Below are 13,541 nucleotides of genomic sequence, written 5' to 3' on the forward strand. Positions count from 1 at the left end.
AACAACAAGACAAATACATAGCTCCTGCAATACGTGGACACGGAGTACTTAGAGGTTGAATAATTCGCTCAAGGTCGCCCAATTCCGGATAATCTCAGGATTAAAACAACATTTCAATTTTGTGCTCTTCTTGGCTTCAGTTCTTGTCCAGCTCGACGGCGCACATCTGAGAGACAGAGCACAAGTGAGAGGTGTACTCGCAGGGAGGTTTCAGAAAGCTGCTCTTCTGGATGTCTGCGGATTTTCTAAATTCACGCACTCTTTCTCCTGTATTCCCGACAGGAAGTTTCCGGTGATCGTGTGACGTTCAATTATGCGCCGGAAGTGCACTGCGGCGAACCCAAGGAAGTCGGAGAGCTTGCAATCGCCGCTAGTTCTTACCTGCAGAACGCAAGCGGCCCGAGGGTGTGGGTACTTTTAGCCAGCGGCCGCTGTCATGACGACCCAGGGGGGCCTAGTGGCCAACCGAGGCCGGCGGTTCAAATGGGCCATTGAGCTGAGTGGGCCGGGAGGAGGCAGCAGGTGAGTCTGTCGAGTGAAGCTCGGTGTCTGCTCCTTACCCTAGAACGGCCCGAGATCCAGCGGACCTGGGCCTCGTCTAAGTCTCCGACACGAGTGCGTAGCACACAGATGTTACCCAAGGAGCTTCTGTGCTGTGGAAGGTATTTTTCCCCGAGGATCTTCTAGTTTTCCCAATAGGCAGAGAGAACTGACGAACGCACGAGAGGGTCTAATTTGGGTAGCTACATCTGAGGTTCTTTTTCCTGTGATTGATAGGGCTGGAAACCCGCAGTTTTAGTCTCTTGATTTGGTTTGGTTCTTTAGGGGCCGAAGTGACCGGGGCAGTGGACAGGGAGACTCCCTCTATCCAGTTGGTTACTTGGACAAGCAAGTGCCTGATACCAGCGTGCAAGAGACCGACCGGATCCTGGTGGAGAAGGTACAGAGGTATTAGACGTTACCGTAGCGTGTAGGCCAGTCCTGTTTCGCCTTACTCTCTGGAGTGGAGGTAAAGCAGCCGGTCATTAAGACACATTGCTTAAGATCCATGTTACAGTATCTTACGTATATGTTCCCTGACATAATTTCAGTGTGTTAGGATACTGTGTCACTTTTACCCTCAAAACATCCCAATCCTGCTATCATTTCTCACTGCCTTCAACTGTTACATCACCAGCCGTAGACTAATCATCTATCAACTGTCCCTCCATCCCTCTATTTAAAATCATGGTTTCTCAACCTCAGCACTGTTTTCTCTGTCTTCTCTTTGGGGCTAAGTACATTTTTGTTGTTGTTGGGGAGAATTATGCTGGGTACTTACTTAAAGATGTTTAGTACTCTTGATCACTACACATTAGGTACCATTATGGCTTTGCATAATTGTGTGAACTAAAGATGTTTCCAGCATTACCACGTTTTCTAGGTCTAAAGAGGTGCGCTTTGAGGAGCTTTAACAGTGTATACCTGCAAAGAAACCACTGAGATCCTATATTCAAGTCTCCCCTTCTCGAATTCTCAGTATCCTTCTCTGTATAGAGTTCTAATGGGTCTTGTTATGTCCTACCTTGTCCTCTTTGCAGTCTCCAAACACAGCCATCAAAAATGATCCCTTTAAAACATGGCAGATCATCCCTACTCAAAATCAGTCTAAAATTCCATGTTCATTCTGCGTACACACCAAACGTCTTTTTAGTATTAGACATAACTCTGCTTGTATCAGTCAGACTCCTTGTAGCAACTGTGCCCTGTCTACTATTTTTACATTTGTTTACTCATTCATAATGATTTCCTTGCTGCTCTGTAAGGATACCAGACAAATTCCTGCTTTTTGTGTTTGTTCTCTATTCTTAGAATGCGCTTCCTCAGGATTCCTTCATAACTTGCTAAGTCCCTCCTTTGGGGTCTCTCTAATATTACATAGTCAAGCCTTTCCATGTGCCACACTGTTTCATTTATATGTTATGAACATATCACATGGCTTATGTTATTTAGCATCTGTCTTAGTAAGCTGTTTTACAGGAATGTCACAGCAGAAGTGTGTCCCAGTGTGTAGAGGGTGCTTGGTATTTTCTTCCATTTATGCCTCCCTTGCAGCCTTAGTTTTGCTGAATGATGTTTATGCTTCCCTTGCAGCCTTAGATTGCTGAATGATTTTGATTCCATGGAATACATACATTCAGTTGTTACAATATGAAAATGACACACACAGTCACTAGTCATTTTTGGATAAGTATTATCCTGTAATGTTTTATCTTGGTACATCAAATTATATTGTGATTACAAATTATTAAATGATGTGATTTTTAAAAGGCGTATCATAAAATACTTCTATAACAATGCTGTATTCTACAGAAAGTTATTTACAAATATGGTTGAGTTTTAATGTGAATAATCAAAATAGTTATGGTTATTTTTACATATTTATATATTTCATACTGTTAAGATTAAACTTATTTTCTTTTAGTTTTATTTTACGCATATCAGTGTTTTGTCTGCACATATATATTATGCCTAGAGCTCTCAGGTTAGAAGAAGGTATTGGATCCCCCAGCTCTAGAGTTATGTATCATTGTGAGCCACCATGTGGGTGCTAAGAACCAAACATCGGTCCCCTTGAATAAGCAACAAGTCCTTTTAAACACTAAGTCACTTCTCCAGTGCCTTGTTAGGATTTTTCATTTAGACTCATAAGTATTATAACTTTTTACTTTGTATATGTACAAAAATATACATGCATACATACGTTTCTCATAATGGTCTTTTAAGGTTTGGGTATTAACGAGATTTGAATTGTAGAATTTTTAGTTTTGTTTTCTGCCAAAGGAGTTTGTGTAAGATGTGTATTTTTAGCGTTAGTTACAATTTGCCAAGCAAAGTGATCTGGGCTTAATTAGAGGGTCAGCTTTGCTAGCTGCCATGGAACTGTTTTTCCTTATGCAATTTAAGTCGTGTCTCTAGGAATGTATCCATTTCCTAAACTTTCAAATAGTCAACCAGTTTATAAACTGGCAAGTGTGGTGCCTGTGATGCCTGTAGGATTGTAAAGCTGCGCGCCTGCCTTCTCTCTGGACACGGAAGAGTTGTCTTCTCCCCTCCCGGGCTCACCAGAATTCAGTTTATAATCTTGCAAAAAGAAAATTTATTTTTGATGATCTCTCATTTTTGTTTTCTTCTCAAAATCCTTTATTCTTTTTCTGACTTTTGTTTTTGTTTTTGATTTTTCGAAACAGAGTTTCTCTGTATAGCCCTGGCTGTCCTGGAACTCACTTTGTAGACCAGGCTGGCCTCGAACTCAGAAATCTGCCTGCCTCTGCGCCACCACACCTGATTTAAATTTAAATTTCTTTCTTTTTTTTTTTTTCACGATTTATTTATTTATTATAAATAAGTACAATGTTGCTATCTTCAGATACACCAGAAGAGGGCTTCAGATCTCAATACAGGTGGTTGTGAGCCACCATGTGGTTGCTGGGATTTGAACTCAGGACCTTTGGAAAAGCAGTCAGTGCTCCTACCCACTGAGCCATTTCACCAGCCCCCTTTCCTGACTTTCAAGAAATAGATGCTGAGTCTTCTCACATGTTCTTAAGATCATGGAATTTTAGCCAGGTGTGGTGGTGCATATCTACAATCCTATTAGTTTTGGAGGATGTTAAAAAAGGTCTCAATTTACAGGTCAACCTGGACATACCAAGACCTTCTCTCAAGTAACAAAAAGATTTTAAATTTCTCAAAACTTGCTGGGCAGTGGTAGCACACACCTTTAATTTCAGCACTTGGGAGGCAGAGGCAGGCAGATTTCTGAGTTTGAAGCCAGCCTGGTTTAAAGAGGGAGTTCCAGGACAGCCATATCTACACAAAGGAATGATCTTGAAAAACAAAAGGCCCCAGGAAGTTTATATAGGGAAAAAGGCACAGGGGTAGAGTAGTAGAGCAACTTGTAGCAGCCTGAAGAGGAGCTGAAAAGCCAGTTCAGTCTAGTAGAGAACTGAAGCGTCTGTTCCCTTGACTTAAGCATCAGTCGTACAGTAAATGAGAGACTGAAGGTGAGTGATCAGAGGTTTAAACCGTGTGTTTATTTTAGCGCTGCTGGGACATCGCCTTGGGTCCCCTCAAGCAGATTCCCATGAACCTCTTCATCATGTACATGGCAGGCAACACCATTTCCATCTTCCCTACTATGATGGTGTGTATGATGGCCTGGCGACCCATTCAAGCACTTATGGCCATTTCAGCCAGTAAGTATTCAGAAAATAATACTCCTTCCCTGGGTGCTAAGGAATGAAGGCCAATTCTTTGGCATATTTTTGGCTAGAGGGTATTTTGGTAGTGGTAGTCGTCGTACCATTTATAATCTTATTTTGGGTCTGTATGTTTAAATTCTAGGTTTCATATTGGGAGGAAAATGGTGTTGACAATGTCTGTTAATCCCAACAGCTTTCAAGATGCTGGAGAGTTCAAGTCAGAAGTTTCTTCAAGGCTTGGTCTATCTCATTGGGAACCTGATGGGTTTGGCATTGGCAGTTTACAAGTGCCAGTCCATGGGACTGTTGCCTACACATGCATCAGATTGGCTAGCCTTTATTGAGCCCCCTGAGGTATGGTTAAAGTTAAATTTCAGGCAGATAGAGTCCCCAGTGAACAGCTTGTAAGCTCATTTGATGCTGATATTGAGGGCTGCTTTATTTAAAGCTCTTACATTTTTTATTGCATGCCTCTGTGTGTGTGTGTGTCTGTGTGTTTTGGAGGTCAGAGAACTTGGTGCTGCAAGTTAGCTGGCAGAAAAAAAAAAAAAAACCCAAACAAAAGATAGTACAACTTCTGACTGAATATATGGGTTTTGGGAATTGAATTCAGGTCATCAAGCTTGGCAGCAAGTGCCCTTACCCTCTGAGCACTCTCACTGGCCCACGTGTTCATTTCTTAAGTAACAACAAAGGTTTGGAAGTTTACAGGCATTTGGAAGTTACAAGGTCATGTACAGCAGAGCTTGTGATAAAGTAACTGACTAAGAAGTTGTTTGCCATTCACCTCTTTACCGGTTTTTTTTTTTTTAGAGAATGGAGTTCAGTGGAGGAGGCTTACTTCTGTGAACCCCAGAAAGCACCATGCATATGGACCTCATTTGCATTTTAAGCTGTTGACTCCTAAACATCCTCCCTTAAAACAGTCATGCATGTGGAGAAGAACCAGAAAGCTTGCATTTTTCCTGTGGTGAGGCCAGTGTGCAGCATGTTACAGCAGAAAAGAAACTAGCACAACTTATGACTGAAAATAATGTAGAAAACTTTATTTATGTTCCCAGCACAGAGCAAAACAAACAAAACCAGACTCTATGTAAACAAAAGAACAGCAGCTGCTCAGTAGCAGCATCTCCTTTCAATAAATTAAATGGTTGAGAACAATGCTTTAATGTTTCACAAGTTCCCCTTAAGTCTTATTTTAATATTTCTCTTCTATATCACATAAGCAGACTTTTTTTGGAAGATGTGAGACTATCACAGGATTCAAATTATACATGATGAAAAGAAAAACCAGGGAAAAAAAGAGCATGTAAATATGTTTACAGTGTAACTTAATATCCACAATAAGGAATTTTCTTTTAACATTTAGGGGGAATGAGGATTGGTGGGATCCTTGGGGCCACAAGAAAAGGAGGCAACAGAATATGAAAAGCAGCAGCTTTTGCTCTGCCACGAGGAAGCTGGCACCTGTCAAGCAGGCCCTGCAATTCAAACTCCAGCTTTTAAGGTAGCTAAGGAAGGCTGAGGGCCAGTTGGGGGAGAACGAATGTTACAGCCTTCCCTGCTAATAAACTCATGGGTAAGACACAAAGCTGGGTCTTATAAGAAGGCAGGAGAAGGTCTTCCTCTTCCCTCTAGAAACATTTGGCCCCTTCCCCTAAGGTGCATTTTCTCTCTCAAGTTTTCAGTATTGCTTTATTTGCAGTGATTAAAAGAGCTAAGACACTTTGCAGACAGACAACATAAGCAACACATAGACATGAAATGTTCTAGACAGAGATGAGTACAAATCTGGCCTAATAACCATTTGTCCATGTAACAGTGATTTTTGTCTTGGGGAATGAAGACTATGCTCTACCCTTTAACAGATTCTTATGTAGCTCTAACCACAAACAGCCTTTCTTAAAGAAACCTTATTCTCTTCCCATGTTTGTTTGATACGGAAAAAGTATGTATCACTTTGGTCAGGGGTGGATGTGTTAGGCAGTTCCTGGGCAGGCTGGCTTTTACAGAATGGGCAGCTCCAATGCCTTGGAGCCTAGGGGATTATACTCAAGTATGCAATGGAGTGTTGGAAAGAGAACTATGAGTAGTTTCTACCCTCTGCAGGAAGCAAAGGAAAACATGCTGGATCCTTTGCTACCTCAAGTGGGCCTGGGAGGATGAGGAACAAACTATATGACTCAGCTTAAGCCATATTTGAGGGTTTTCTTCTGTCTTGGGTTGAATTCTGGGTGTTCATTGTCCTACAGGTTATGGAGAGTGGCACAATTTACCATCAGTGAAAGGAAATTTAAAAGCAGCCGTGAATCTAAGCAAGAAGACAGTTTCTTAAGTAACTATCTTGGAAAGGGTATGGAGGTTTCACATCCTGGAAAATACTGCTCAGCCACAAAGGCTGCCTATGCTGGTAAGCCAAGTGTTTGTGATCAGTAAATTAAAAAAAAAATCTGATCTTACACAAGTATTTCCTTGGCACAGTTAAAGCTTTTTGAAAGCAAAACCAATACAGCAGATCATTAGCTCAGTGAACCATTTGGTTCAGAGCCAAGTTTCTGGAGTCAGAATGAATAATAATATTGAAATGGGAAAAGCTCTGGGCATGGAGGTCGAGTGCCTCAAATCTGCATTATGGCTTTGGTGAAGAGGCCACAGATGGATTTCTTGTGAAAGAAAAGGTGCTTGCGTCAGGCCGCTGCAAACCTGTCTGCCAGTATAGGCAGACGATTTTGGCACAGTGGAAAGGGTATGGCTTTCACACCCCCAGTTCCACTGCTGAACCTCTGAACCCTGGGGCCTTGGAGGTGGCATCACACAGCCCTGGCGTCTCTTCTTTACAGGTTTGGTTTGTTTGTTTTTTAAGACCAATGCCTACTAAGAGTAGAAGAGACCCTTCTGGCTAGCTACATAACAACCCACATTTGTTAAGATGATAGCTTGTGTGCTTTGTGTTGCATAGCTAACCACTGTGTTTCTATACATTTTAATAGGCACTCTTTGGAATCCCCTTAGGTCAGCATTTGAAAACCTGAAAACACATTTCTATAGTAACACTACTGTCTGCATTATAACCACAGAATGGGTTTTAAAACAAAGACAGTTAAAATATACAGTGGTACAGTACAGACAATAAAACATGATAAGTTTTGAGGAAGAAGTAGTGGCTGCAGCTATGTCTCAGGTTTTGTACATCAGTTTCCTGCTTCCACCCTGGCTGCTGCAGGCTGTCTCTATAATGGTAACTCAGTTTTTACTAAGGTGAAGCTTAACTGCCTGTTAACTTTCTGGTGCTCACTGACCCATGTCTTCTGAGACTCATCCTGAATGTTAGATATGAACATTGCTTTCTGTTGCCAGTTACATTTCTAGCGTATGTTTTACTAACTCATTACCTTCTGTGTGCCAAAAGGTTCCCTTTGGCTTAGCTCGTTAATTTTGACTTGCCTTCTCCTGCCATAGAAATAGCTTTTAGGACTTGACCATTCTTCTGTTGAAGGAATATTTGTTTCTGCTGGGATGGCAGATCATGTTGCAGCCAAGAGCATAGATGGGGCTCAGCTCTGCAAGAATAGAGTGGGAATGGTAGGAAAGAGCTATCATCTCCATGGACGATGAGTCTTAGGGAAGGTCGGACCACGCAGAATCTCCCACAGCTGATTATGAGTAAATGGTGATGACCTCACTGCCACCACCCCGGACAAGGAGGACTCGTTCTAATCCCTCAGTGAGTACTTCTAGAAATTCCATGTCTTCAGAAGTTGTCAAGGAAATAGGATGATCAGTAGTGTGCTTTATAACCTGGCATCAGTAATCTAAGTTTATTTGATCACAGACCTACTCTGAATAGGAAAAGCCTGAACATGACTCAACATTATCTATATATCCACCCACTTATTCACTCAGCGGTGCTGTGCATTCAGTCTAGGGCCTTGCACTTTCTAGGCAAACACACTACTCTGTGCAGCTGCTTCACCGGTTCTGATTTTAATTGTTTTAAATCCTGAGACAGGGCCTCACTGAACTGCCCAGGCTGATCTTGACTAGCTATGGCATCCAGACAGACATGTGTAAATTTTCCTGAGATTATAGGCTTGTACCACCAAGCCTGGAATTGGATTCAGTTTTAAACTTACGAAATAATCGTGGAATCTAGTCCCTTTGTGTATTTAATACAAGACATTCTCATTTGTTCCCGTTCTCCAAGTACTTGGATCTGAACCAGGAATCTTATGCATATTAGGCAAACATTCTAGCACTGAGTGACAGCCCAGCCTGTATTTGTTATTTTCTAAATGTGATTTAAAACTGAGTTAACAGTGAGGTGGCCCCACTGCAGAAAGCCATCTCACTGTTGTATAACCCTGTCAACCTGAGTTCAGTTCCCTGGAATGAGTCCTGAGAGCACTTGTGCACACCCACTCCCACACTATTGTGTCACACTAGCTGGCCTGAAACTCATTATGTAGACTAAACTGGCCCTGAAGTCAGTGATTTGCCTGCCTCTGTCTCCCCAATGCTAGGATTAAGGGTGTGAGTCACCATGCCTCATATAAACAGTTTTAACTGCTGGAGAGATGTCTCAGTAGTTAAGAGCATTTGATGCTCTCGAGGACCCAGGTCTGAGTGCCCAGCACGCATGTGGTGGCTCATGATCATCTCTAACTCAGCTCTAGAAAATTCAACAAACACTTCAGACCTGCATACATGCAAGCAACACACCTAAAAAAAAAAGGGCTTGGGGGATACGGTGAGGCAGGTAGAAACACTTGCTGTACAAGCCTAGTGATGTGAGTTGACTGACTCAAAGATTTGCCTCTGACCTCCACATACAGGCTATAGTATGTGTGCATTCATATGCCTCTATAAATTTGTAAGTACACACAATTCAAAAATGAAAAAGAATTCATAAGTAATATGTTATCCTTTTGACAAAATGCCAAGTAAGAAAAAGTTTTTTTTAAAAAAAACAGCTTAAAAGATCTCTAGAGAGAACGTACAAAATTTCTTAGTGAAGCTGCATGAGTCAGATTTTCATACCAGTTTCTTCATTAATAAAACAACCCCTGTTTTCCTCAATGGTGTTGCTAAGAATGAGCCAGTTCTTGTCACGGCAGGGCTGGAGGTTTCCCATAAAAACAACCCTGGGATGAAGAAGAATCCTTTGTCTTATTCTCACTTCCATTAACAAGTTTCAAGTGCTTCTTACCTAACTCCATCCAAAAGCAGCTTTGCAGAGTGAGGATCTTGAAAAGGAGAACGGATGGGTATTCTATCTCTATGTTTATCACTGAAAACTACAAGTCATTGCAAATTTATCACCTTGGTATTCTTGGGTTTCAGTGAGAACATGATAATCCGCTGCCCCAGCTTCCCAATCAGTTAATCTCACTTTGGAAGTATCCTTAGCTATGATACTCCTTAGAGAAGGAAATTCTCTAAGCTCCTTTAGAGCTCCTCCTTAGAGAAGGAAATGGGGAACTGACTGACTTTAACCACTATCCAGCTGTCTTGAGAAGAATTTTTTTTTTTCCCATTGGCTGCTTTACTCTTGGAAAGGATACAGTTTTCATCACCTTCAGGGTTTCGGGGTGGTCCTGGCATATTCAACAAAACCAGCTTTGCTTCATGGGACTTGTTAACTATAACTTCATTGAGCTTCACTGCTGTATGCATCCGTCTCACGTTGGATTGGTCCCTGAGTGGGGAAGAAATCAAACAGTTAAGGCAAAAAGAAAAACAGTTTACATACTCATTATTTTGAGGCTCAGCCTTTTCACTTGACTATGGATAATGTGGTCATTTCTTTGTTATATTAACATCTCTAGTTTTCTCATTCTTTAAGGGTTTGTGTGTGTGTGTGTGTGTGTGTGTGTGTGTGTGTGTGTGTAGGAAGGCAGCTTTTTGGGAGTTGGTTTTCCTTCCACCAAATTACAAGAGGTGAGTCCTGGTGATTGAACTCAGTACTAAGGCTTGGCAACAAGCACCTTTGCCTAACAAGCTATTATCTTGTTGGCCCAGTTTTCTCATTCCATTTGCCTATTTTATAATAATAGACAAATAATATAGAAATAAACTATGTGGAGGAGAAAAAGATGGTTAACTTGTTTAAAATTGGGAGCTAATCTTCACTAGTAGACACTAATAGCTGATTTAGGTAAGATGAAAACACTCATGCTTTGTGACTGTCTTCAGGCAGTCACATATGTACCACTGTCTAGGATACTGTATTATAGGATAAGCTTGTGAGTGCACACACTTACGGACGCATATTAAGTAGGTCCTGGAATCCTTCCATTGACTTGACCTTTTGCCCCCGGGATGCCATGTATTTATCCTTGGTCCAAGTCATGTGCACCTTCTCCTGGTACGTTTCTGTCTCTTCATCCTCATCAGAGCCAATGCTGGTTAAGCGTAGCATTGAGTTTCGATCTTTCACGAGCTGTGCCTGGAGAAAGTCAAACACAGTTATTTTTACTATTCTTTTTCTCATGCTTAAATGTTCTGAAGACAGTAGGTTCTACTGGAGTAACTAAGAAAAAGGAGAAGAAAGTATCTGTCTTTTTATATCACGGACAGGCCTCAAAGAACAAGATCAGGTCAATTCAGCAAGGTCTTACCTCTCTGTCTCGTTCTGTTTTGGACAGCCGCATATGCCGAAGCATCTGGGACCTCTGCTCCATCATCAGGGTGCGCTCATATGTATAGGCAGATATGTCACTGTCATGCTGCCACAGACAGACAGCACACAAAGTAGGCAGAAGGAAGAGTTAACCACACATTGTTGTTTTTAAAAATTTGTTATTTTGTGTACATTGGTGTTTTGCCTGTATGTATGTCTATGTGAGAGTGTCAGATCCCCTCAAACTGGAGTTACAAACAATTGTGAGCTGTCATGTGGGTGCTGGGAATTGAAACCTCGTCCTCTGGAAGAGTAGCTAATGCTGTTCCCACTGAGCCATCTCTCTAGCCCTCCTCCCCCATTTTTATTTTTACACCTGACCTAATTCAGAAGAACTGCCACCATAGCAACCTTTCCCTCCTACTTTGTTCAGTCTTTGGTTATAAGGACACATGGTTTGGGGCATGCAGATTAAACACAGAGGCTTTTAGTGTTTTCTATGATCTAATCATTCACTTCCTTAAAACAAAACACACAAAACTAGTGTGACTTTTTAGCATGAATTAAATATTAATGAACTAAGATGATGTGTAGATGTGTAGTAAATAACAAAGCAAACAAAAAGCAGCCCAGGAGTAGGAAGGTGATTCTATGGGTAAAGGCACTTGTTGCCACATCTGATGCCTCAAATTCAGGTCCAGAGATTTATATGATAGAAGGAAAAACTGAATCCTGTATATCGCCCTCCGACCCATACGCATACACACTTACTCTAATAAAAATGTAAAGCTTTAAAAAGAAAGCAAATAAATCAATTGCAAACATTTACATGGTCTACTTACTTAGGTCAGTTATTTAGGGCTTTGGTAGGCCTAGCACACATTTACAGCTGAGTAATATCCTGAACTAACTAGAAAGAAAGCTAGGGCTGAAGGCGTGTTAGTCTCTTCTGTTTCAAACTCTACTCCTCACCATCTCCACCACTTCCACGTCTGCCTCAATGCGCAGGTGGTACAGAAAGGTGGCCAGATCCTTCTTCATCTGGATACTGTTGTCTTCTAGCTGGGCTACTGTGAAGATCCGTATGCTGCATTTCCGCCAAACCTGACACAACGCCACGTGTATATGGAAAGTTAGATGCGAGAAGGGGAAAAGTGATTTCTTAAAAAAAGAATTTATATCTAGAATGACCTTGCTGTAGTATCAAGCATTTGTTCCTTGCTTCCTGATAAGACTGACTAAGCAACACATAAAATACTTTCTAAGTTAACACTAAACCCTGGCCTAGCCTGAGAGGTGGGATTACTGGCACGTTTCACCATTCCGATTTTTTTTCCCTTGGTTTTTCGAGACAGGGTCCTGGCTGTCCTGGAACTCACTCTGTAGACCAGGCTGGCCTTGAGCTCAGAAATCCGATGTCTCCCGAGTGCTGGGATTAAAGGCGTGCACTACTACTGTCATTCCTGGTTTTAAGTTCTTAATTTCATTACCAAGAAAAAATTTGCTCATATGGTATTGTGAAATTGGTCTTTGTCCCTGACTTTGTCACATAGTTTGCAAAATTCTCAGAAGGACAGAGGGGCTGAGGGTGGAACTGACCACCAAGGGTGGATGATTTGTCAATGAATCAAAGCCTCCATAAAACCCCACTAGACTGAACTTTGGGGAACTTGTGGATAACTGGGCCTGAGAGAGTTCCTGCAGAGAGCAGTACATGTCAGCAAGGGTACACAAACTCCTTGCCTCTAGGCCCTGTACATCTCCTTATCTGATTCGTTTGTAATGTAGCGAACTGATTTCTTTGGATTCAGTAAGCATGCCCAGTAAATTAACTATCTAGGAAGGGAGGCGCATAAACTCCTAAGTCAGAAGCATGGGTAGAATAATCAGGGCTTGCAGGAAGACAGAGTAAGACTATCAATCTAAAATGGATGGAGTGCTACCTACAGATAATTATGTCAGTATTGATTTAGAGGACACCAAACTGCTGCCTACTGCAGAACAGATGCTGGCTTCATATGGGGAGGGAAAAGCATATCCTCACTCAGGGTACACTGAGTAGTTTATTCAAACAGCATAGCAATACCATTACAAATTTAATAGAGAGCTGGGTATGGTGGCACATATCTTTAATCCTAGAACTCAGGAGGTAAAGGCAGGTGGATCTCTGAGTTCAAGGGCAGCCTGGTGTACAGAGCAAGTTCCAGAACAGTGAGGACTGCAGCACCTGAAACTGATGGACCCTTCTATTTAGTTTCTCTGTTTTTTTGTTTTTTCTAAACACTATTATACAGGAATTTTAGTAAGCTTGCAGGAATTCCCTTAAGGTGGATTGGTATAAAATATAACAACAAAGTAAAATTTAAAAATAAAACCTTAAACCCACTCTACTTCTCATAAGGCTGTAGCTGGGATTATGGGACAGCCAAGAATAAGCCCTATCTCTTCAGATTAAGTCCCACCATTACAGTAAGAGGTAAAGTGGTGATCCAGAATACCTTGTGCTGTTTCAGCAGGAACGGTAATAACATGAGCATGCCCCCATCATGCACAATCCACCACACATCAATGTTGCCCTCAGAAAACTGTTCCACATTGCTGGGAAAGAAGGAGACATTTTTAGCCACCAGCAGGGCTAGATGGGCAGCAGTTGTCACTCGTACTGTGCCTGTGGAGAG

General features: G+C 41.7%; 2 protein-coding genes across 5 annotated transcripts in view; one reads left to right on the forward strand and one right to left on the reverse strand.

Annotated features, from left to right (window-relative positions):
• Positions 1 to 301: 301 nt before the first annotated feature.
• Emc4 (ER membrane protein complex subunit 4) lies at positions 302 to 5,423 on the forward strand. The gene is made up of 5 exons (XM_021157026.3): positions 302 to 522; positions 826 to 940; positions 4,085 to 4,238; positions 4,438 to 4,598; positions 5,058 to 5,423. The coding sequence occupies exons 1-5, from the start codon at positions 437 to 439 to the stop codon at positions 5,091 to 5,093; spliced, it is 552 nt and encodes a 183-aa protein (XP_021012685.1). The 5' UTR covers positions 302 to 436; the 3' UTR covers positions 5,094 to 5,423.
• A 267-nt stretch (positions 5,424 to 5,690) lies between these two features.
• The window catches only part of Slc12a6 (solute carrier family 12 member 6), a 99,681-nt gene continuing 91,830 nt past the window's right edge, over positions 5,691 to 13,541 (reverse strand). For all 4 annotated transcript variants that reach the window (XM_085834582.1, XM_085834581.1, XM_085834583.1 and 1 more), the window contains 6 exons: positions 13,362 to 13,531; positions 11,836 to 11,967; positions 10,862 to 10,969; positions 10,505 to 10,689; positions 9,806 to 9,939; positions 5,691 to 7,993 (listed from right to left, as the gene is read on the reverse strand). In XM_085834582.1, the coding sequence (XP_085690708.1) occupies positions 7,902 to 7,993; positions 9,806 to 9,939; positions 10,505 to 10,689; positions 10,862 to 10,969; positions 11,836 to 11,967; positions 13,362 to 13,531 (821 nt within the window). In that variant the 3' untranslated portion in view covers positions 5,691 to 7,901. The remainder of the gene's footprint in view (positions 7,994 to 9,805; positions 9,940 to 10,504; positions 10,690 to 10,861; positions 10,970 to 11,835; positions 11,968 to 13,361; positions 13,532 to 13,541) is intronic.

The sequence above is a fragment of the Mus caroli genome, unplaced genomic scaffold (assembly GCF_978045245.1).
Source record: "Mus caroli unplaced genomic scaffold, Mus_caroli_1 scaffold_2, whole genome shotgun sequence".
NCBI classification, from domain to species: domain Eukaryota; kingdom Metazoa; phylum Chordata; class Mammalia; order Rodentia; family Muridae; genus Mus; species Mus caroli.

Coding starts and splice junctions, on each gene's coding strand:
- Emc4 (XM_021157026.3), top strand. CDS start 437: ATGACGACCCAGGGGGGCCTAGTGGCCAACCGAGGCCGGCGGTTCAAA. Junction 941..4,084: donor ACCGGATCCTGGTGGAGAAG/GTACAGAGGTAT, acceptor TGTTTATTTTAG/CGCTGCTGGGACATCGCCTT. Junction 4,239..4,437: donor ACTTATGGCCATTTCAGCCA/GTAAGTATTCAG, acceptor TAATCCCAACAG/CTTTCAAGATGCTGGAGAGT.